This window comes from Cyrtonyx montezumae, unplaced genomic scaffold (assembly GCF_038088225.1).
Source record: "Cyrtonyx montezumae isolate F1298 unplaced genomic scaffold, pur_monq_1.0 scaffold_17, whole genome shotgun sequence".
Taxonomy (NCBI): domain Eukaryota; kingdom Metazoa; phylum Chordata; class Aves; order Galliformes; family Odontophoridae; genus Cyrtonyx; species Cyrtonyx montezumae.
The window spans coordinates 784,797-807,512 of record NW_027071903.1 but is presented as its reverse complement, the minus strand read 5'-3'; the positions used below and the strand labels follow the sequence as shown (position 1 = coordinate 807,512).

The window sequence follows — 22,716 nt, the reverse complement described above, 5'->3', positions numbered from 1 at the left end:
AGCAAAGGGAGAGGGTTCTCTTTCTCCATTCCCTCCAGCCAAGAATATCTTGTACATATTTTACAAGCAATTAAGTTCCACCTTGAAATCTAATTAGTAAAATGTCCATTCCACATAGAAAATGACAAGACACATGAGTAGTTTGTTCTGTCTCCAGGCCTGACACTCTAAACTGCAGAAATGCCTTAAAAACCATTATCCACAAATATAAATATACTACAAATACATATATACACACACACTGTACTCCCACGTGTTCACCAACCAGGTTTAACACATCCGTGTCAAACTTCAGACAGAACTTCCATGAATCATAGGTTCTGAAAGCTCCCATACAAACTACTATGAAGAATACACACACGTGGTCGTGCAGACTTACAGTCAGTACCAATCCAAAAGCAAAATACAACGACCTGAAGTTACCTCCTCAGGTTGGCCAGGATGGCTTTGTTTCATCCAAGTCTCCCACTAAGTTTCCAGCATTTCACGTGTTTGATCCTTGGGCCTGAGTCCTCCAGCTCTGAAAACAACGAAGGCAACCACCACCTCCAGTGATCAGCTGTTGTATTAAAGTGTTTTTACTGTCACAGGAACAAAAAGCAGTGATGTAAACAGAAAAAAAAATAGGGAATTTCAGAACAGCATCAACCTCTGCTGTGACAACAGCCTTATTTCTCTGGTGGTACTACCATGAAGAAATGCTGCTGAGTGAAGCAGGGTACACACTGAAATACACAAAGACATGATTTAATGAGAAAGTTTATTTTATTCTTTTACAGACCACACTTACCTCTTCATTAAAAAAAGCTCTTTATCAGCTCTTCTATTTTATCTCTTTTCAATTTAACACTTCCTTCTTGCTCATCATATTTTAACAGGAAAAAGTGCAGTTCTAACACTACTGCTTCCCTGAGAAGCCCTGATTTTCAAGAACATTAATGTAAGGCTTTCTAATGCTCCAACAAAGCAAAGATTTTGTGTGAATTTTAGTGTTTTTTCATTAAAGTGTTTGAGGGAGAAAAAGACAAAGGCACTGCTAAAATTGTTCAGTACTTTTTTGCTGATACATTTGACCAAAAAAATTTACCTTCTTTCCAGATCCTCTGGTACTCATCTATCTGTGGTGGCAGTGTGACAGAGAAGTGCAGCTCCTTTTGCAGACAGTTTATGGCTGTGGTTTAACCCCAAAGGCAGCTCAGCACCACATAATTACTCGCTCACTCCCCCCAGGTGGAATGAGGGAAGAGAAGCAGAAAGGTAAAAGCACTGATGGGTTCCCACTGTGCGTGCAAGCAAAGCAAAGCAGCACAATTTAACCTGCTTCCTTCCACTGGTAGGCAGACTGTGCAGTGACTCCCAGGAAGCAGGGCACATTTTAGGGCCATCACTCCCAACGTCCCCCCTTCCTCACTCTTCACTGCAGCTTTTATAACTGGGGGTACACCGTATAATACAGAATATCCCTTTGGCTCATTTGGGTCAGTTGCTCTGGTTCTGTCCTCTCTCAGCTTCTTGCACACCTGCAGGCAGGGCAGCAAAAGAAGCTGAGACATTGTTGGCTCTGTGTAAGCACTGCTCAGCAGGACTACATTCACAGTGTTATGGCTACTACTGTAACAAAAATCTAAAATACAATGTTGTATAAGCCTCTATGAAGAAAATTAACTGTATCCCAGCCCAAACCATAACATTTATACATGTTTATTATCAACAGAATAATGGTATGGCTGAAGTACTTTCCATACAAGCTACCATTGGCTTGTAACTATTTGAATTTGCTCTCTCCTTAATGCATACCTCCAATTCATTTGCACATAGCATGTCTTGTAGTTCAAGTGATTCAACTGCAACAAATCAGGCTTTGAATATATGGCAATGTAAGCAAGACAGCTGATAATTTAGATAATTCTGTACCCCACCACGCTCAGTAAATCTGTTTTATAAGGGACGCTCGCTTTTAAATACAGACAGAGCAAAATATGACAGCTCTTCGTAACTGAGGAACACTTGTCCTTAATTTTAAAGCTTGCTATTTTGCTGGAACTGTGACACCAAGGAAAGAACCTGCTCTGAGGCTTTAATGGCTTTTGTCCCCAGATAGGCTGCACTGTTACAGGCTGTATCCTCTAAGAAATACCGGTAGTTGACCATCATGCCACACGCAGCAGCGATGCCCCGAGGGCTTGTGTCTGCCATCCAGTTTATCCGCCACAACACGGAGCCATTCTGAAGGTGAAAGTTTGCTACTGGGTTGAGTGCATAGCCACGATGTTTCTCCCCATACAAATACCAGGCACACAGTCTCATAAGAGGCAAATGGAGCGCACTGACTAATTCTTCTGAGCGCACCCATTCGTTGTTATTTAAGAGCTTCTTTAGTGTTTCAGTGGTACAATCTCCTGTGATCTGAGACAGTTCTTGGCGTTCTGATTCTGTAAAAAGTTCGTTTTTTTCCAGTTCTTTTGTCTGTGAGGAGAGGAGACCAACGAGCCATTTTGTGAACCCAGGGATAGGCGACAGAGTAGAAAAAGTTTTTATCTGAGGAAGTTCTTTCTGCAGACAAAAGAAAAGCAAAAAAAAAAACTCATGAGTTTTGTCAGGACTGACAACGAGATGTGAAGATGAAGGGTTCTGAAAACAAACTGCCACACGCAGAGCAAACCCCAAGAAATATACAATCATAGAATCACCAAGGTTAGAAAAGACCTCCAAGATCATCCAGTCCAACTGTCCACCTATCACCAACACTTCCCACTAAACCATGTCTCTCGGTACCACATCTAAATGCTGCTTGGATGCCCTCCAGGGATGGTGACTTCACCACCTCCCTGGGAAAACCCTCCAACAGTGGCAGGTGAGTGTCTAAAAGGCACCTAAAGCACTAAGAGAATCACAACAGACTGAATCGCAGCCCACAAATGCACAATCGATTTAAAAGTACTTATACAGTACTTTCCATCCCAATATGCTGGTATATCATTTTATAGGCAGAAATAAACACAATCATGTGCCATAAAAAAAGTTTTCCAGAGGAATAAGATTTTAAAAACATAAATCAATCAACATATGCTTTCAAGACATTTTAAATAATTTATTTTTTATATTTAACTAATTGAGGGGAGTTTATGATTTCAGCCTACAAGAAAATTAGTACAGGTACAACTTCCAGGTTTTTTTTTTTTGTTTGTTTGTTTTTTAAGGGAAAGAAGCAGTTTCTGAAGTTCTGAAAGAGGCGTGTTGTACTTCTCATGCTATTCAGAAACTATAAACTACATGGATAACGTAGCAAGATAAGAAATATATAGACAGTAAAAAAAAAGTTAATAAATATTTGAACATAAAGCCTGTGCTCTCCTATCAATCCACCAGTCAGAACAATTAATCACATAATCTTGTAAAGCAAAACATACATAACGAAAACTATGTTAGTTTTGGGGCACATCAGCACAAAGAACAGAGAAGGTTGTTCAACTTACTCTCACTTGCAATTAACAAAACTGACCTCAAAAGTCAACCCTATTGTAAAGGAGCATGAAGAAGGACAAGGAATAGAATTAAGCCACCGCTGTAATGAAACAATCACCGTGTTTTAATTACTGTTCATAAAGGAAACTGGTAAGAATAGACATTTATCAGCATTACAGAAGCATCTGAATGTCAACAGCAAATTGTCTTTAAATGACTACAAAACACATTTTCCTCTACTTTAAGCACTTCCCAGATAACCATTAAAAAGTCATCATCACTGAGATGCTATCTCACACAGGCAAATGCTAATGGGATGCGTGCTGCTACAGCATTCAGACTGCACCTGCACAGCTATGTCCTCAGGTACTGCTGTGCTCCACACCTCACTGCTGCCTGTGTCCTGTGTCATGAGGATACACAAGCCAGGGAAAGCAGACCTGGGGCATATCCCCATTACAAATCAGAATACATTACTAATAGCCTCAATAACTGAACTAATACTCTGATTGTTATTTACATCTTTTTCCTGCTCACAGAGAGCTTCCCAAATAGCTCACTGCTCTTCTGCAGGTTTCTGGTACCATGATACATGCAGTTCACACAGACCTGCTCAGTTCTGTGAGTTACGGGTGCATAAACTAACTAAGCACACTAGCTCTCTTTATCTGAAGTTCATTAAATAGTATGCAGAAGTCACAGAATTCTGTTGGGACCAGGCAGGAGCAAGATGGGTAGACAAAAGATAAAAAGAAACATCCCTTTTCACCAGAACTGGATAGAGCAAAAAGCTAATTATTTAATGGAAATATATATTTCATTATCATATTGAACAAAATGGCCATTTCTGTAACCAAAAAAGCCCAGGAGTTCCTGACCAGGTCACAGTCTCAATTACTCTAGCTGCCATGGTCTGACAGTGCAACACCACTGCATCGATCTCCTGTAACATTTTCAAGTCTCCCACTCAAGGACATGATCATATTTTATTTTTAAGAGTCGCTCTGAAGCATAAGCATGTAGAGGATACAGCATTTATAAACAGAACAGTTTATTAGGACTGTGCTCTCACTGCAGATGGCAGCCACAGAGAATATGGGTATGGCAAATTACTTTTAATTAAAAAAGTGTTTCTTCAATATTTTTTTCTACGTTTCTAGAAAACTAAAAGATTATTCTCTGCTTTTGAGAAAAGGAGCAATGATCACAGTGATCTTAAAAATAAATAAATAAATTGTGGGTCAGGAAAAGGGCAGAAGTGAAAACAGAACAAAGCAACTCCATACCTGTTAAAAAACTTTCCCCTCCCAGCCCCAAGCTAAATATTTCCCCAGGGATAGAAAGACTCTTTCATCCACAAATCAGTTCATAATAACTTTAAAGAAATTTAAATATAGAATCAAATGAATCTTCTTTTAATCTCCCTTTATCCATCTCCATGCAGTGTAGCTCAATTAAAGAGTATGCCTAATCACATCCAGGATCCACTTTTCTCTATAGCAGCAGGATCTTAATTAGTATGGTAAAGGAGAGTTATGCTCAGGTGCTCCCTTATCAGCTGCACTTCCCTTGACTGAACACACGCTCCCACACCCAGGACAACACTGCTAGCACAAAAACAATGCTCCAGAAGAAACACAGAAAGATGTCCCAGGACTGCATTTGTACGTGCTACTGGAAAAATACATCAAGATGTTTGTCCCTGGAGAAGGGAGCTGATAGCTTTCAGTTTTGTCAAGATGCTAATGAGCAGCATCACTTGTTACCTTCATTTATTCACACACAGCTGAAAGCTGTCCACTGGTGGGTGGCTCTCCTGTGACCAGCCCACAGATTAGCTGCTGAGACACTGCTGGCAAGAAACCAGACCTTCTGCCCATTAGCACTTACTGCAGCTGGACAGATTTCTGCCCACAAGGAGAGTTACATACCCCTTCTGAAGATTCAGTGACCCAGTGCCCACCTGCCTGTCCATGCAGTAGTGATGGATGACAACTCTGCAACTGGCTACACCTGCAAATGAATCTGAAAGCACAGAAACAAAACACCTTAACCCATAAAGTGAGATACCCTTCCTATGTGAGCATCTTCAAGCAGCAGCAAGGTTCCCTCAAAATAAGTACTGAATTTCAAAACAGGGGTTTCTTTTACTATGTTTTCATTCTCTGCTGGGTTCTGAAGTTCATCTTTACTACACAGCACTGAGAAAACAAGACATGGGGATAAAGTGGCAGGAGTGTTTAAATTAATGAACAACCAATGGGAAATCTGAGATGTGCTGCCAGGGGTAGTACAGATGTCATGTTCATGCAGCAGGGGGTGGGAAAAGGAAAAACAAAACAGCTATTAGAGGCTATTTTCCTCTAGAAAGGAATTCAAGGAATACAGGATGTCTTTCTTTTTGACCCAAAGATGGGATTATATTCCTTTAAAGGTTCACAGTTGTTTGTTTTTTTTCTGATAATATCACTCCACCCTATCAAGGTACCATAGCTTAGGTCTCTTTTCATCTTCACAGATGTTTAGGGTTAAAAACTGATAGGGGAAGATGGAAGGTGCTGCTGAAATTCAGGAAGTAGAAATTATTCTTTCAAGTGCTGAAAAGGAAAAGTTGATCGGTCCAAGAGAAAAAGGTGCTGACCAAAAAGTGAAGTCCAGAAGTTTTCTGCACTGTATCTGATGAAGAAGTGTACTTCTTTAAAATACCATTTTCCTGCTGAACACAGCAAGCAGCCTCACACGGAAGCTGAGCCATTCTCATCCTCCCATAAGGTAGCAGTACTGATCTCATCTCCCAGCTTGCAGAGCTGAGGGGGTAACAACACACCTCCCACAGTGACCAGAGAACAAACAACTCCTTCCCATTCTTGTGTATTAATAGTAATCACTGCAAAGTTGCTAATTAAGAAGGGTCATTTTGCTTCCTTGTGATGTTGGCTGCTCTTTGTTTATCACTCGCTTCCAGGAGTGACTTGTTCACCAAATAAAACCCAAAATTATTCATCACAGATTTATTTGGTAGCTTTTATTAATATATACAAAAAGGGAAATGGTGTTTTTTTGTTTGTTTTTTTAAACTTCCTAGGACAGATAAGACATAGGAAAGTGACCCCATTCTGAAGCTGAGTACAGACTACTACATATCTGATAATTGCTTGAGTTTAGGAGCTTATCTGAGGCAGCCACATCTTGTAGAAAAATAAATAGATGCAATGAAGTGTGCACATTTATGCTGTTGCTAAATTGATGTGCTAGTTTCTAAGGCTATTGGTGGAGATCCATCAATGTTTATTTTCTTGTCAGAAGCCCACATGCCATTAAGAAGCAGCTGCTCATTTTGTTTTGGGGTACATTTTTGGGTTTGGTTGTCTTTTACTTGTTTTGTTTCTCATATTATCTGTATCTCTGTCTTTCACTCTGAAAGCTGAAGTCCAAGGTCACATTTTTCATCAATGAAAGTAAAGCCTGTTTTGAAAATTATGATCTCCCCAGGTCACCTAGATCAAATTAAGGTAGCAATTATCAACAGCCCAACCAGAAAGCTAAAACCTGTCACCAATTGTTAAGTGTTCTATCAAGTCACACAGTAGCTATCAGTTTCCTCCCCAAATGCCACAGGCTGTAAAATTGTAAGCAGTTTTCTCAAAGGCTTCACCAGTTATCTGTGTCTGTCATCTGCAGCCTGAGCTGCTATGATGTGCCTTCAGCTGAGCTACAGACCACTTAGAGAGGCTATAAACACATTTGGAATTAAATGTCTGTCTAATGAGAAATCTCTATACATTCACTAGCATCTATCAGCTTGCTAGAAAGGCATCTGCCTGCTTGTTTTCCAGCACCCACTTTTTTTTTCCAGCTACTTTTTGGAATTGTTTTAGAATCCAGTTCTGGGAACAAGCTTAAACTTAAGAAGTACTAGAGATTATTTAGGTTGTTCACCCCCTGCTTTATACCCATTAATATAACCCAGATAGCCTATTTTCAGATCTGTACAGGGAGAACTGGGACCACAGTAGTAACACTGGACTAAAGAACTCAGTCTACTGCTCGCCCCAGAATAACCCCAAAAGGGAATACTTAGGCAACAACAGAAGCTGGCTTGTTTACAAAACCCCTCTAAGTTATTTGTTCAGCAAATTTTTGTCAACAATTATCCTTCTGCATCATCCAAGCTACCTCCCTGAGGTCCTACTCTGCCCTGTTCTATCCATTCCCTTCATGCAATTATATTACAATTCCTGTGGCAAACGCCAAATCATAACAGCTAGACAGAGATTAAGGATTCAAACTGCCAACTCTGAGCATATAGAGACAAAACCAAGGACCCATATCTGTGACTCAACTTCACATGTCCTCTACCTGCTTAAATTAGGACAAGACACAGTGGCCATTAACTTCCATAGACCCTCAAACTAACTGTGCTTAATTCTGAGGGTTGTAACCTTCATCAGAGCCTCAATTGCTGCAGTTTTCCTAATGGTCCTAATAAAAACACATCTGCAAGAAGTATTTTCATGAGGGAATCCATAGCTGATGCTCCTTGAAGGTGAGAAGTGATAACTTACATAGGTTCTTGTGTAGCATGTATGTAACCAGCTCAGAAGAATTAAAACTTAATTTTTAGAAATCTTGCTATCTAAAATGCCCATTTATTAAACTTTCTTCTAAAAAATCTGGTCATAACTGAATTTAGAGGCAGTATCTACTCTATATGGTTATGCCTAGTTCCATATTTCAGTACAGTTCTTAAAAGTCTTCCCAAATAAATGCTTCAATGGGGAATGGGTTGGATGTTAGCATATTTCTACCTCACTGCATGTTTTTTCCCTGATCTAATGATACACATTCATGACAGGCCCAATCTGGAGCTCTCCTTATGAAGAATGACAGCTGAGAATTCAGTTTTGAGGTAACAATGGCAGTACAAGCGTCAGAGCAGGTTAAGGTAAGGTAAAGTCAGATAAATAAGTTTCACTGGGAAAACATGAATCAAATACCATTCTGCAGGCCAAAAGGATGTTAACAAAAGTTAAACAAATAGCAAGTTATAAAAGTGTATAAAGCAGTAACATTCAAATGCATACAATGAGCAAGAGAATTCTCAACTCCTTCAAATACTCTCCCATGTATTTTGTTATCAGTTTAAGACAGTCCCTGGAACTTACACAGGCTGTCAGCTTAAGGAGATGACATTTCTGATACTATCAGGATACCTTTGCTGAGACCACACTGTTTCAGCTGCTGTCACCAAGTCAACTCAGCACTACTGTTACACCATCTGTCCCTTTTCAAGTAAGTGACTATAATGCCACTCCAAAGAATCGGGTCCCATCTGAATGTACACAACCTTGCAAAGCCCTTTACTTACACCTGACCAGAGAAAGAGTGCACATTTATGCAGTTTAAGGCACTGATGAGGACTTACAGAACACTGGGAGAAGGTTTCTAAAAGGCTGCCAAGAGCAGTGCTGACCACGTGCACCGCTTTGCTGCCAACAAGATAACTTGGCAGAAATTTCACACCTTGAGTATTTTGAAGCTGAAATAAACACAACTTCTCTGCACTGAAAGGTGAAGTCCACAGACAGAGGAGTCACCACACATACAGTGAAGGTTGAATGACTAGGTGTCACAGGGACACATTAAATAATTCCTCATCCTGACCACTGATAAGAGCACAGCAGGATGATTTAGAGCCACTTCACAGATGAAAGATGTAATGGAAAACAGTTCTTGCTGAATTCAAGAACTACACTCTGGAAGGAAGAAGATGAAAGCAGGAAGAAGTGGAAAGAAGAGAAAAAGATTCCAGCACCAAAGAAATGGGAAAAAAACCCAAAATATTATGGAACCACATTCTTCACAGCCCTGAATCACCTCTCATCTCTATATTTCATCACAGACCTACAATGGTGTCCCAACGAACTCTACTATCAGAAAAAAAAGAAATGGTGTAGAGAGAATTCATGGAGGTTGTTATCATGTTAGAACAGCCTCAACATGGCCTTTCATTAAAACAACTATTTCCAGCAGATTGGGGCATTAAGGCCATTTTAGCTCACAAGTTACACAACCAAAATAATCATGCCTTCTCGTGCCTGTAAGTGGTGCTTAAAGTGCTTTTGGATTAAATTCCATCTTTTCACTCCAGACCTCACAAAAATGTATGACTTGCTATCTACCCACAAGAAAGGCTTTATTTTGCTGTTCAAGCTTTACAAGATTGTCATAAAGTATGATAAAATGAAAAGATTTCTGGAAAAAGAAATGAAATATCTCCTAACTTCAGATTTCTGTGTATGCCTTCCTCATATCCATTTGGCAGAGAAACAGATCTGCAGTGGATGTGAGGTGAAACTATCTGTTCCCCCCACCTCAAAGTAAACCAAAGCCACACTCTGATTTTGAATCAGAAATGTGCTGAAGAATCAATAAACAAATAGAATGAAACACATGGAAGCATTATTTATTACAACATCAAGCTTACGATTTTCCTTCCATAAGTCCTAAGAGAAACAAGAAGGTGACAAAAAGTCACTGAAATCTTTGTCTTTCAGATGTATTTTGAAAGAGACAACTGCTATGCTGACTAAAAATTCTACTGTTAGATGATGATAAAAAACATGAAATCTGGAAGAAAATAGTTTCTATACACTCTCTCCTGAGCATTCGCTTCATTCTTAAAGTATGTTCTTGCTTTTTAAGTAGATTGATGGCCATTAAGTGTACTGGGTGAGAAAATAATGGGCAGGGGTGACTTACTGTCTGGATGTGAAGTCTGCAAGGCAATTAACATTTTCAGATATAAGACAAAATTAGGAGAGTGAAATTTAACTTTAAAAGGTCTGTTCTAAAGGGAAAGATCCAACCTGTAAATAAAAGCTGGTTTTCACAGATTATTAAAGCTCAACTCAGAATGCACAATCAGATCATGCCTGTAACTTCCTGAAATAGTGTGCTCTGCTCCACTTCATAAATTCTCACCTACAGTCAGCTTGATCATTTCAGACTGACTGAAGGATGTATATAAGATTATCTGTCCTTGCTCTGAAGAGATGATGAGATTCAGAATTCCAGCAACACGTGACCAACTGTTAATTTTTTGTATCCTCATCTAGAACAAACTACATTCATGCTGTATGAAATAAAGTTCCAGGAAAAGAGATAAGAGAAAAGGATAGTTGTTCATAAATCACATGACAATAGTCTGTTGCAGATGTTAAGGGTATCTCAGCCAAACTGGTTTTTATTCATTATGTATTTGATGAAGACTGATACAGGCTTGCATTTTATAATGTTGAAATGTAGAAACTTTGTCCTAATTATAAATAAGAAAGCAATTAAATAAGAAAGCAATTTCCCATTGGGCACGTGACATTTCTGAACTTGCACCTATGTTATCTAAGTATGATATGTCTACTTTCCTTTGTAACCCATAATTTTTCCAATGTTGAAAGCAATTTTAGTGATGGACAAAGACATTGTCAGTGGGGTTATTTTATGAGAGCAACTCAATTATCCAGAAATAATTTCAGATCTGAAAGATAACTGCATGAATTTATCCCAATTTCCCCTCAGTCAAGATCAGGCAGATGGCACAGCCTAATTATACCTGGACTATTGCACGTTAGACAATTAATCTAAAAGCTGTTTTGAAAGCAAGAAGCAACAAAATTCAGCCAAAATAGCTATTAAAATAAATAAATAAATAAACAACAGAATCTTCAGGGCAGCCAGCTCTGATTCAGTACTTGCCCAGTCAATCATTTTGTAGTAGCAGAAATTTGGTGCATACAGTTTTGAGTTATTTTTGTAAATCACAGTTTTCCAAACATCGCTACTAATGCACATGTAGGAACAATTAATAAAAACATTAAGTGTTGATCATTACTCTGAAGTAGTAACTTTGTTAGCAACTTAAATAGTAAAGACTCTTAAATGAGATAACATACTTAACATAGAAATCTGACTTTCATGGCACTCCGTGTAAGTTAATTCCCATTCCTGTTGCTGGGAAGAAGGCTGTATTAGAAATAAGTAGTCCTAAAACTGCTAACAATAACCCTACAGCATGCCACAATATTACAGAAATTCAAAGAACCAATTTGAATAAAGTAACTGATTTCAGGTATTTGCAAGTGCTGAAGATGTTTTCCTTTCTACACCGTAAGAAATGTCTGAGCAAAGAAATAGATACCCAAGCCCGATATATATCTCTGGCAACATCAATCAATAGCAGAAAACATTCTTCCAACTCCTTCCAGATTTACAAAGGCTGATCTGGTAAGAAGTTAAAAGTGTAGCAGAAGAACTAGCAGCTCCCCACCTTGAAAAATGAGACAAAATGGAAACTAAGACAGCAATACAGGGGGAGCACATTGAGCAAAGAGTACCTTATATGCACCCTGCACACCCACCTGCAGCTCCTTTACTACACGTTTGATGAGGTAAGTCCCAAGTTCCACACCCTGCAGTCCTTGCTGAGTCAAACTGATTGAGTAGAAAATTGCTGTTGTAATTTTGCCTTCATCTTCCGTTTCTGAAGGTTGAATTTCTTTCACTATGGCCTGGGAAAATAAGAACAAATCAGAATATTAGCGGTAATTACTATCTTAATAACATGTGAGAGGGCCTTCCTTCCTAACTTTCAAGTGTTTTAACACGTTTTTCCCACCGCTTTATTCATTATTCTCTGTGAGAAACAAAAATCCAATCAAGACAGAAAGGCTGTTTATTCATGAGGAAATGCAGGCAACAATTGTATCAGGACTTTACATTTTCAGAATCAATCGTAACTGCTTTGAGATTTTTAATTCCATTTACTGTATTTTCTTATTTATGTCTTCTCCTTTTCTTTTTTACTTTGAACAAAATGCCCAAATCTTTGTTTACATAACATGGAGGGTACTCAGAAAAACCCTGTATTTTTTAAGAAGAAAACCAACTCATCTCTTTAAAAATGAAACAAAACCAAATACTCCCAAACTATTAATTAGAGACTTTAAAAGGTGTACACTGTAATTTAAGCACTCTGCTGTGGACTTAATGTATCAGTGACTGTACCTGGATGCTGCTGGAGATATCACTGGTTAATGCAACATGCAAGACTATCAACGGTTCTCCTGGGATTGCACAGTGAGAAAAAAAGTAGCATCTTCTATATGACCCCACTCGGCGCTTCATATCCACCCAGTTTCTAACAGGATGCACAGCTTCAGAACTCAATGAAGAAAAAGAAACATTCGTTGTTTCATTTAAAAAACAAAGGCAGCTGCCAATCCTACAAACTCAGTACTTCTGGCATTGGTATTAGTAACAAAACTCTCAGGTTAAAAAAGGAGAATTAGGCTGCAATTGGAAAAAGTAAAAACCATCATCAAATTCGGACAAAATCAACTGTAAAGGCCAACTGCGAGCCAGTCCTATGGTTTAATTTGGGATGTGCTCACTATGAGATCTCACTCACACCTTGTGCTTACAGTAGGATGCCCAGCTCAGATGACTGCAGCCTGCATACGCCTCTAAGGAATCAGTTTCCCCTAACTATGAAGTAGAGATAACATGATTATCTTCATTAAAATGCTTCTAAATTTTCACAGGAAAGAGAGAAAAGGACTCCCAATCGTAACACAGTCTACTAACATCTTTCAAAGTTTAGGCTGAAGTGCCCACCTAAAAGCATTTCTCCTCTTCTACTTCAGCCCATTCTAAAACACACTTGTCGCCAATGCACCACCCATGCACTGATAGCATCACTTGTTTTTCAAACATTCAATAGCCTAAAGTATTTTGTGCATTGTTGTTTCACCAGTTCACATTGTGTACTAAGCAGATAAGGATGTGACATCTTCGACTTTAATAGTTTTCAGTAATCTAGCCAAGTGCTTTAGTATATCATGATCAGCAATATCTATACTCAGTTGCAATTAAATTTCTGCTAGCACTCCCACAGTCGCATCTTCAAACAATCATTCAAAATATTCTTTCCCTATTATATCTAAAAGTCTGGTATGTTTGCCAAAACATCCTGAAGATTAAATATTACCAATTCTTTTTATTTTAAAGCTCAGCTTGTGTAAGATCTTTCCTTTGCCTCATCCACATTTAAGTCACGTACTTTCACAACTTTCTTTAGAGATTCATTTTTCAAGCTTTTCATATAACAGAGCGCCACACAATTTAATTTTTATTCAATGACCTTCAACTTCATCACTATAATTTTCAGTATTTGACAGAAAGTCAAAAATAAACGTTGTAGATTTAAAGGAAGGCTTATTAAAAAACAAAAAAACCCACTATGCTCTCTTTGCATAGGCTTCACAAGCAGTTCTGCACACCTCACCAGTTCCAACCAGGAAAGGGAGACACTACCTGAGAAGTAAAATATGTTCCTGCGTGTTGGCACCCCATCACACTTAAATACTTACTCTCCACCAACACTGTTGTGACTGCTGGGGCAGATTGAGGGGAGAAGGTGGCAGCAGCAGCACCAGTGGGAAGAAAGGGAGTGCAAGAAGGTAGTGCAGTGGGAGCCTGGGTGTACAGGAGAAGTAGTAGCACCTCTAGTAATGTGCAGGGGAAAGAGTAGCTGAGAAGGATGCATGAAAACTCATTTTCTAGAAAAGACAGTCTATCTGTGTTGTATGTGAGTAAATACTGGGGCAACAATTCCTTTCCCTTTACTTAAAAAACTGCAGTAGAACTTTAACGTGTGCTCTTAACTGAGTTAAATGCAACTACTCCTTAATGATACCTAACCTAAGAGTAAGGACTGGAGAAGTACTTATCTTGAGAACTGTAGATCTGAGCAGCCACAAACGCTTCACTGTCATTCCACCAATGAAAACTGGGAACTCTTAACACTTACTCACTAATTTTCTGCAGTACTTCACAAGGTGATTGCCATGTGACCCGCTCCAGATTCAGGAATCCTGTTGAAAACCACTCCGAAAGCATGTTCTTTAGAACACCACTCATCTCCTGCAAACAGGAACAACAACAAAAAAGAGAGGAAAATAAACTAGGGAAGAATACACAGATACGACAAAAAAAAAAAAAAAAACCCTCATCATTTCAAACCACAACTCTGTGAAGTTTAAGGAAAACCATGTATGTACTCAAGACTAAAGGCCAAATAGCTCAGTTTTCCACACACAGGACTAAAACAATGAAGATATTTACAGGGAGAATGAATTTACTGTCAGTACTAAACTGCAGATAGGGAAACAGACGTTGATGCAAAACACCATAGGGGAAAAGCAGACAATAAATAGAAGCATTCAGAAAGTCTTGACAACAAAGCAGCAGTTGCATAGATGCTCAGAGACACTGATTTAAATAGCAAGAAACAAACTGTGGGAAATTTGATGAAAATAAGGATTTGAAATTCAATCTAATTTTCTACCTCTGAATCTTTTCCAAGTAGTCAAGTCTTCCATGCCTTGGAAGATTACTGCAGTAGACTCAATGGCACTGGAGTGGCACATGCCCACTTGGGATAACGAAATGGGAAATGCACATCTTGGAAGTTGATGCAGCGAACACCAGAAGCTTTTACAGAACTTTCTTTTAACTTCTGTATAAATGTGAAAATTTTTCAGCAAGAGAAGCAAAAGCAGCAGCATAAGACTACAAAGCTCAAGAATGTCAGTAGACTTGGAACAGTAAGATACCGAAATTAAAGTCAACTGTAATATCAAATACTTTCAGAAGCATTCATCATCATAATGAATTTTATATTCCACACTAATTTCCTGCTGCCTATATTATTAAAATTTTTCCTATCTGAAATTCTTTATTTGAGTTTGCAGTCTTCTTTAACTCAGCACAGCATGAATATCCCTTAAAGAGATTCTAAAGTTACTTTTCTTTCTTATATTTGCTTTGCATATAGGACACAGCATGATGGTAGCTCCAATTTACCAACAGCCTGAAAAGAACTATAGGCTTATCTGAAACTAACTTCATAACCATTCATTTGAAACTAAAAGCTGCTCACTTTCTATTCAGACCTTTATCAAAGAGCCACTGCTGCAGATAAAAAAGACACAAAATTCTGCTCCAGTGCACTTCAGCTTGCTACATCTAACTAAAACAAAAAGGGGGAAAAAAGTATAAAACCAACTAGAAATTAACACTGCTTAAAACATTTTACCAAAGCTTATGTGTAGTCTCAGGACTTTCCTAAAGGAAGAAATACTACCAAAACTAAAACAGAGGCTTTTGTTTGGCATATATTTTTGTCTATGAGGGCAAACCACCTGGAAGAAAACTACATTCACCCACACAGAACAATTCTGTTGCACACAAAAATGTAACACCATCTTTCTGCTAGCTTTCAGTAGCATCCTCAAAAATCTAAGAAAAGAGCTTGCTTATTGCAGCATATGCGGACACAGGCTGCAAATACTGAAAATGTCAATTGTGTTGTTCCAAACATAGGGAATACCCATAAACTCCTCCATAAGGTCACATCTACAAATCTGTGTAATTTCTTTATTGGTCTTTCTCAGCAGAGCTGCCTTTACGTTACACAACATGCTTGCTCCATGAGCTGAAAGCCTGTTGTCACGCTGTACTTCCACCTGCACTTGTACCATAAGGCTGTGCATGCTAATAAAAAGTAAATATGAAACTGAAATAACGTACACCCCTCCTTGTAGTGACAGCTTCTGCACGTATCTCATGATTGCTTTGTTTTCTTTTGTAAGGGCACAACACAAGCCAGTAAATTAAGCCAGAGCTGTCGGAGTTAGGGTCACACTAACAGAATCCTATGGCTCTCCAGGCACACACTTGCTTTTTGAAAAGTCAACACCATTTCAAGCTGCAGACCAGCAGCTACGAGGAAAAATGCTGATGCTGCACCCTGCTAGTCATCGAGTCCCCCACAGACCCAGGAGAAAGGCAGCCGTGCTACACAGAAACTTTTACAAGTTGAAAACATGGAATCAGATGCATTTTGCTTCCAGAAGCATTACAGGTTTAGCAAGCATACTCTATAAGATGGGATGTAACTCTAAGTGGACTAGAAGTTACTTTCCAAAATGCAGAAGGGTAGCATTACAGAGCTACTTTAGGTCTAAGATACAGTGGTATAAAAGCCATGCAACTGTAACAGAGAAGAAAGTGAAGTAATGACTTTGGTAGACAGGTATATTATTTATGGGCAACTGCAACTCAACACACATCATCTGTTGGTTGTAAATAACAATACTTCATAAAGCAAGAGGATTGCATACAGCTCAACAAACTGTGCATGTCAACAAAGCTTCTTTGTGTAGAAAAGCATCACACTGTAGGTGCTGTAAAGCTGACTCAAGTCATGAGCAAAACACTGAGCTGTGTCAAACGTCATAGTGTTCACAGGTTTGGTTCCAGTAAGAACATTCTTAAGTCAGGTTCTTTTATTTCATACATTTACTGGTAAATTAATTCCTATTTTCATTTCAAAGGCTTTTCCAGCCATAAAATTTTAGCCCTTATTCCTTAAATAAGAACAACAAATAAAAAAATCCCTTTTAATAATTAGCCTCATTTTAGATTTGAACACTAGACATACTCAGAACAGCATGAAAAATTACCAACTATATTGGCTGTGTATAATAAAGTGTAACTTTGGTATAAGTCAGAAAAACAGGAGTTTTCTGATCTTCATATCACATCTGTGTTGGGCAACAGATGGGAAAAGCCTTATGAAAAGCCTGATTTTCTTGTATTAAGAAATCCTCCCCAATGAGGAAATTAGTTCAATGAGGAAACAACTTTACCACCTCTACTCATTATTTACAGCAACGTCTAGAACAAATACCAAATATTAATGCTTTATAAACCAGTATATAACAGTCCAAGCTGTTTGTGTGCTGATGTTTTGAGGCAATATTTTATATTTACACCACATAGTAGTGGGCAATCCTTGTTTTAATAGGCCTTTCAAAATGCAAAGTAAAATCTAGGGACTGTCTAAGAAATCTTTCAGACCAGGCAAAACCCAAAAGCCAGCAGGCAACATTCTATAATTCTCCTGCACCATAACCATATTTTTTATTTTACTTCCATGTTTTGCTCTCAGTGCAGATACAAACAGCAATTATTAAATTCTTTCTGTAGTTCTGCTTTTTATGCAGGGGAGAACTTAAACAAAATCCACAATAACTAGAGGGGCTAGAGATGCCTTTACATAGGTAAATACCAAACACCTCCTTCTTTCATAGGAAAACTTTTAACTCCCAGTTGTTTCTCTAGATAAGGGCTTCTTAGATCTTCAGGGAAAACTGCCTCAATATTTGGAGCGCCATGACAGCAGCACTGTCATACAAGTGAACAGATATCCTAATCCACTGGGAGCCCTTGTCAATGAGGCTGCAGTTATTTCAAGGAAACGTCCAACTTCACGTCCTTGTACAGGTGGCTATGAGAGGAAAGAATACTTAATTACAGACCTTCTTGGGCTTGAAAAAGAAGTAATGCAGCTGAGTGTTCTGCACAGTAATGAAGAGAGCTTAAGCCAAAAAAAAAAACAATCCATAGGATTTCAGCAAATTCCACTGTATACTGCAAGGGGGCTCATCAAAAAACTAACTCAGCTATGAAGATAGCAGAAAACACGCATGTGGTAGAATGTGAAAAAGGAAAACAATCCCAAAAGCATCGTGAAAAATAAACACATCCAACTACACTCTGCCTTTCCAAACAATGCCTTCTGAGCCAGTACTGGTTCTTGGAAAGGGCCATAACACTGTCCACAAGGCGTATGAAAGGAAAAGCTGAGTCATACTTAACAGAAAAGAAAACCCACTTATGGGACAAGCTACAAAGAAAAATATTTATTCATGACATGTTCTGTATGTACTTTTGGTGGACTCCTTGGGAGAAAGGTTGCAGTCAACTGATGATGATGGTGCACTAGCTTGGTAACTACAGTGTTACCAATTGTCTCCACATTGGCCATGCAATGACCATGATTTGCAGTTTTCCTAGCAAATTTAGAAACTCAGTACTGACATTAAGCCACCCTGCTCTTGTCAAACTTGATTTGGATTGGAAGAGGGAGAGGTTTTAGAATTGTAAAATGACTCAGGTTGGAAGGGACCTCAAAGACCACCCAGTTACAAGCTCCTGCAGCGAGCAGGATTGCCAACTACTGAATCAGGCAGCCAGTCAGGCCACCCATAGCCCTGTCCAGCCTGGATTTGAGCTGGCTAACTCATCACCTTTCCTTCAAACAGAACCTTTGGATTGTGACTTGCGGCGGCCCTGCCACCACCCGCTGCTGTGAGAGCCACACACCACTTCTACGAGCATCTGGCACAGCTTGGCAGCCACATCTTCAGTGACTCCATATCACTGCCCCAGTACCACCCCATCGCATACACCTGGAAGCGAGCCGTGCTCACGGGACACAGCCCGGCAGCACACACCCCCTAGGGCCCTGACCGCCTTTTGGGGCCGCCGCCCTCACCTTGACGTGAGGCCCATCCACCGCCTTGCTCGCCAGCCCCTCCACCAGGTCTCCCCTCAGCTCCACCAGGAAGCGCAGCCCTCCCTCCAGGCGGCCCAGCTGCTGGAACAGCCCCCGGTACCGCGGGTTCAGATAGTAACGCAGCCGGTCCTCGGCCTGCAGCAGGGCTCCCAGCTCCCTCTGCTGCTCTCGGGCCTGCAGCACTTTGGCGCTGAGCTCCGCCACCTTGCCGTGGTCCACGCCGAAGTCGCGGGCCAGGAGGGCGAGGAGCTCGGCGCGGGGCGGCCCGGCCGCCAGGCCGCGGTAGTACCGCATGAACTCCGCGCTGCGCAGCTCCGCCGGGGGCGGCGCTTTCTCCTTGGTCTCGTACGGTGGCAGCGGCGGCACGGAGCGGCTCAGCAGCTCCTCCATGCCTGCGTGTGAGGCGGCACTGCAGCCCACCAGACCCCGGTACGGCCCGCGGGGCTCGGGCAGGAGGAGCCGCGAGCGCAAGCACGGACCGAGGCGGCTCATCCCGCAGCGGCTCATCCCGCAGGACCAGGCCGGGCTCCGCCCACCGTGCGGCGACGAGCGCGCTGATTGGCTGGCACTGGAGACCCGCCAATCGGAAGTGAGTGTGCCGCCATCTTGAGTGTGGCGAGCCGGTGGGTGCTGTGTTTGGATGCTCCCTCACTAGCACTGTGGGTCGTCCTTCCTTGCGCAAAGCTTTTATCTCACGCAGTGCACGTTCTTTTTAACTTCGCGATTCCTGGATCTTTCTCACCTGTCACTGCCGTTTTTCCCTGCTCACTGTCTCCAAGCCTGATCCACAAGCAGAATGGGCTCTGGGTAATGCTGCGCAGTGAGTGAGCCCCTGGTCCTTACACACACTTCGGTTGGCATCATGGATAATGCTGTTTTAAGACTGGTGTCATCTAAAACAGTTTGCCCCAATGCTCTTCAGGCAGTTAATCTGTTTGGGCTCTTGGAAGGCTGTCTGCTGCTCGCTTGACTGAGCAGTGTGGGTAAAGAGGTTGTTTCCCAGTCCCAGCAAGCTGGGGCCAGGCCTGGTGACATCTGTTTGGCCTGAAATAAGTCCAGGAAATTGCACAAATTTGATGGTGCAATTTGATGATGTGGTCCTGCAAGCAGTGTGCCCATTGGAGCCTGTACAAAGCCTCCACTGATGGGTTCAGAGCTCTCTGCATGCAGCAGGATGATTGGTGAGGAAAGCTGAACATACATGCTCTGTGGGTTATATAGATCCAGACTTACAAAGCTGTCTCCACTTTGGGAATCACAAGGAATTGATTCTCTGCAGCTGAAGTAAGAATTGAGAGCAGAACCAGGCCCTCTTCACCACTGAATAGAGCAGTGTAAAAACAGCACTACCACTGGTGTGATATCTAATTAAAAATTTCTAGAACAATGTTAGAGCTCCCGGGGACAAAAACAGTAATGTCAGCAGTGTAGTGCTGGGGAACTGCAGGTCATAAGATAAGCTTAGAAACCCTTAAGGGAGGGAAACATGACTCAGAAGCATTAAAATATATGAAAAACAGTTAAAAAATATTAAGTTCCAGAGGCAATGAATTACATTTCAGAAGTTCTCTTAACAACTTTGTAACTTCAGCAAGAGTAAAAACTCAGAAGTTGGCTGGTTAGTCCTGTTCCACCTCTGAAGCCTGTCGAAGCCAGCTTCTGTGCCACGGTAACACACTGACGTGACGTTTGAAGGTGCAGTGTTGATGAACAGCAGAGCTGCAGTTTTAAGTGGCTGTCCTTTAGTTAAACAAGACTGCTCTCTGAAAAACCCAAAATAAAGCTTTTTTTTCAGCAGTGCTCCATAATGATGTGAGAATGTTTATTTTTTCATGTTGGCTAGAAATAGAACTTTTTCATCTATATCCTTAACAGTTTAATTTAAACCGATGTATTTTTTTAACAGATACACACTCATATAATAAACCACTTTGTAAAGCCATGATGCAAATTTGGTTAACAAAAGCCTAAAAGGCTTCTGTGTCAGAAGCATACCTGAGCCTAGATGGTCTTTCTGGCTGTTCTGGTAAATGCACATCAGCTTTGAAAACTGCATTATAAAATGTTTGCTTCTGATTCAGCCAGAAAACGAAAGCTTTATCAACACAGCAAGACTTTTCTCCTTAGTGTGTTGGGACACTTGTGTAAGTGAAGTGACTGTGAATAAGTGAAATTAAATCAAAGCATTAAGGAACTTAAAAAGTATAAGGCAGCCTTATGCCACCTGTTCAGTTTCTGCATGATTCAGTAATTGCTGGAAACTTCAAGAAGCTCAAGAGCAAAATACAGGGAGGAGATGGAAGCTGAAGGCTCACTACCTTCCAGGAAACAGACAGCATGTCTCAGATCAAGAACAGCATTTCTGGCTTTTAGAAGTCCTACACAGAAATCCTTTCTGATCTTTTCATTTTGACAGTCCTCTCAGATTGGCTTTGGTTATTATTCTTAAAATAACATAGTTGTCTTGCGTAAGCCACAGGCCATAAAAACTAGCTGCCTCTGTTGTTCATCTACAAGAAGAAAAAAACATTTGTGATGTAAGCTATGAGGCTTTCAGAAGTGAGAAATTCCTTTTTAAATCTTTTGCTGCTTCTTTTTGTCCCCTAGAGAACAAATATCTGCTTCAGCTGCTGCTTCAAAACTGAAAATACATCTCTGTGCTGGGACCTGAGGGAATTAACAGACCTTAACAGTTCTGACCACCTTCACCTGGAGCCATCTCTCACACCCTCCCATGAGCCTGGGAGCCCCGTTTTGACTGAGCCTGGGATTTTCAGTCCTTTTCTGTGCTATGCTTTAGGAGCATGGGTCTCCAATTCCACAGAGTTCTGCCCGTGGGCCTTTCTCATCTGCAACTGCAGCCCTGCTTCCACCGTGGACCTTCTAAGCAATTAATGTTCTGTGCCTGACTCTGGCTGCTGTTGTGGTGTCTGAGCCCAACTCATTGACTTTACGTTGCTCTAGGGACTTATGTGATGATCCAAGCTCTCGACTGAACCTGGCTGTTAACAAGACCTGTCCTGCTCACCTCGCTCAGTGGTGGGGAGGCTCTTCCTATTCTCAGTGCCGTGCTAGTACAGTGTGACCAACCCTTGCTGCTCTGAGGTCTTGCATTCTGTCAAGTAACAAGGACTTTGCTAAACTTGGGATGCTTGGAGATGAATTTACGATGTTCTTATAATGAACAGATTTTTTCTTTTTTGACTTAGTTAAAAATTGAATATTACTATCAGAAAGCTGGAGATTGAAAGAGACTAATTATGGTTTAGTAATTGTAACTTTTGTCTCCAAGCAAAAAGGGAAGCGTGTAGAGGATGGTAAGTCAATCTGATTTTTTTTTCTTTCTTTCTTTTTAATCAGTTCAAATGTTAAGTAAAAATAAAGAAGATAGCCTGGATTCTCTGCTCAGTAATTCCTGTGTAATTAAGATATGTGTGTGCAAGTGAATGTAGGATAGGAGTCTTAAATGAGGAGCAAACTGTACTACTATCAAAAAGAATAGCAGAACTCCATTAACTTCAAAGGGAGGAAAATGAAAACGTGCATTTCCAACAAAGCCTGTGTTTATAGCTGTTCATCACAGGAAAATACACAAAAAAAACATTAGCCCACACACCCCGCTTCTGCCCTAAGAGTATTGTGACTTTTAGTCTTGTGTGTAATAATCATGCATACACACAAGATTTTTTTTCTAAGCATAGCTCTCAAATTAACTTTTTAAAGCATCTGCTAGAGCATATTAAAAGCATCTAACTACTTGTTTTATTGAA

The 22,716-nt window shown here is 40.4% G+C and overlaps 1 protein-coding gene across 1 annotated transcript; it reads right to left on the bottom strand.

Annotated features, from left to right (window-relative positions):
- Positions 1 to 1,624: 1,624 nt before the first annotated feature.
- On the bottom strand, positions 1,625 to 19,438 carry MLYCD (malonyl-CoA decarboxylase). Its single transcript, XM_065733111.1, has 5 exons — positions 18,926 to 19,438; positions 14,333 to 14,445; positions 12,529 to 12,685; positions 11,883 to 12,032; positions 1,625 to 2,553 (listed from the first exon to the last, which is right to left on the bottom strand). The coding sequence occupies exons 1-5, from the start codon at positions 19,436 to 19,438 to the stop codon at positions 2,020 to 2,022; spliced, it is 1,467 nt and encodes a 488-aa protein (XP_065589183.1). The 3' UTR covers positions 1,625 to 2,019.
- Positions 19,439 to 22,716: the final 3,278 nt, after the last annotated feature.

Excerpts from the sequence above, each read along its gene's own strand:
- MLYCD (XM_065733111.1), bottom strand. The coding sequence starts at position 19,438 with ATGAGCCGCCTCGGTCCGTGCTTGCGCTCGCGGCTCCTCCTGCCCGAG. Across the intron at positions 14,446-18,925 it reads TGGATGGGCCTCACGTCAAG|GAGATGAGTGGTGTTCTAAA; the intron begins GTGAGGGCGGCG and ends TCCTGTTTGCAG. Across the intron at positions 2,554-11,882 it reads GTGTAGTAAAGGAGCTGCAG|AAAGAACTTCCTCAGATAAA; the intron begins GTGGGTGTGCAG and ends TTTTGTCTGCAG.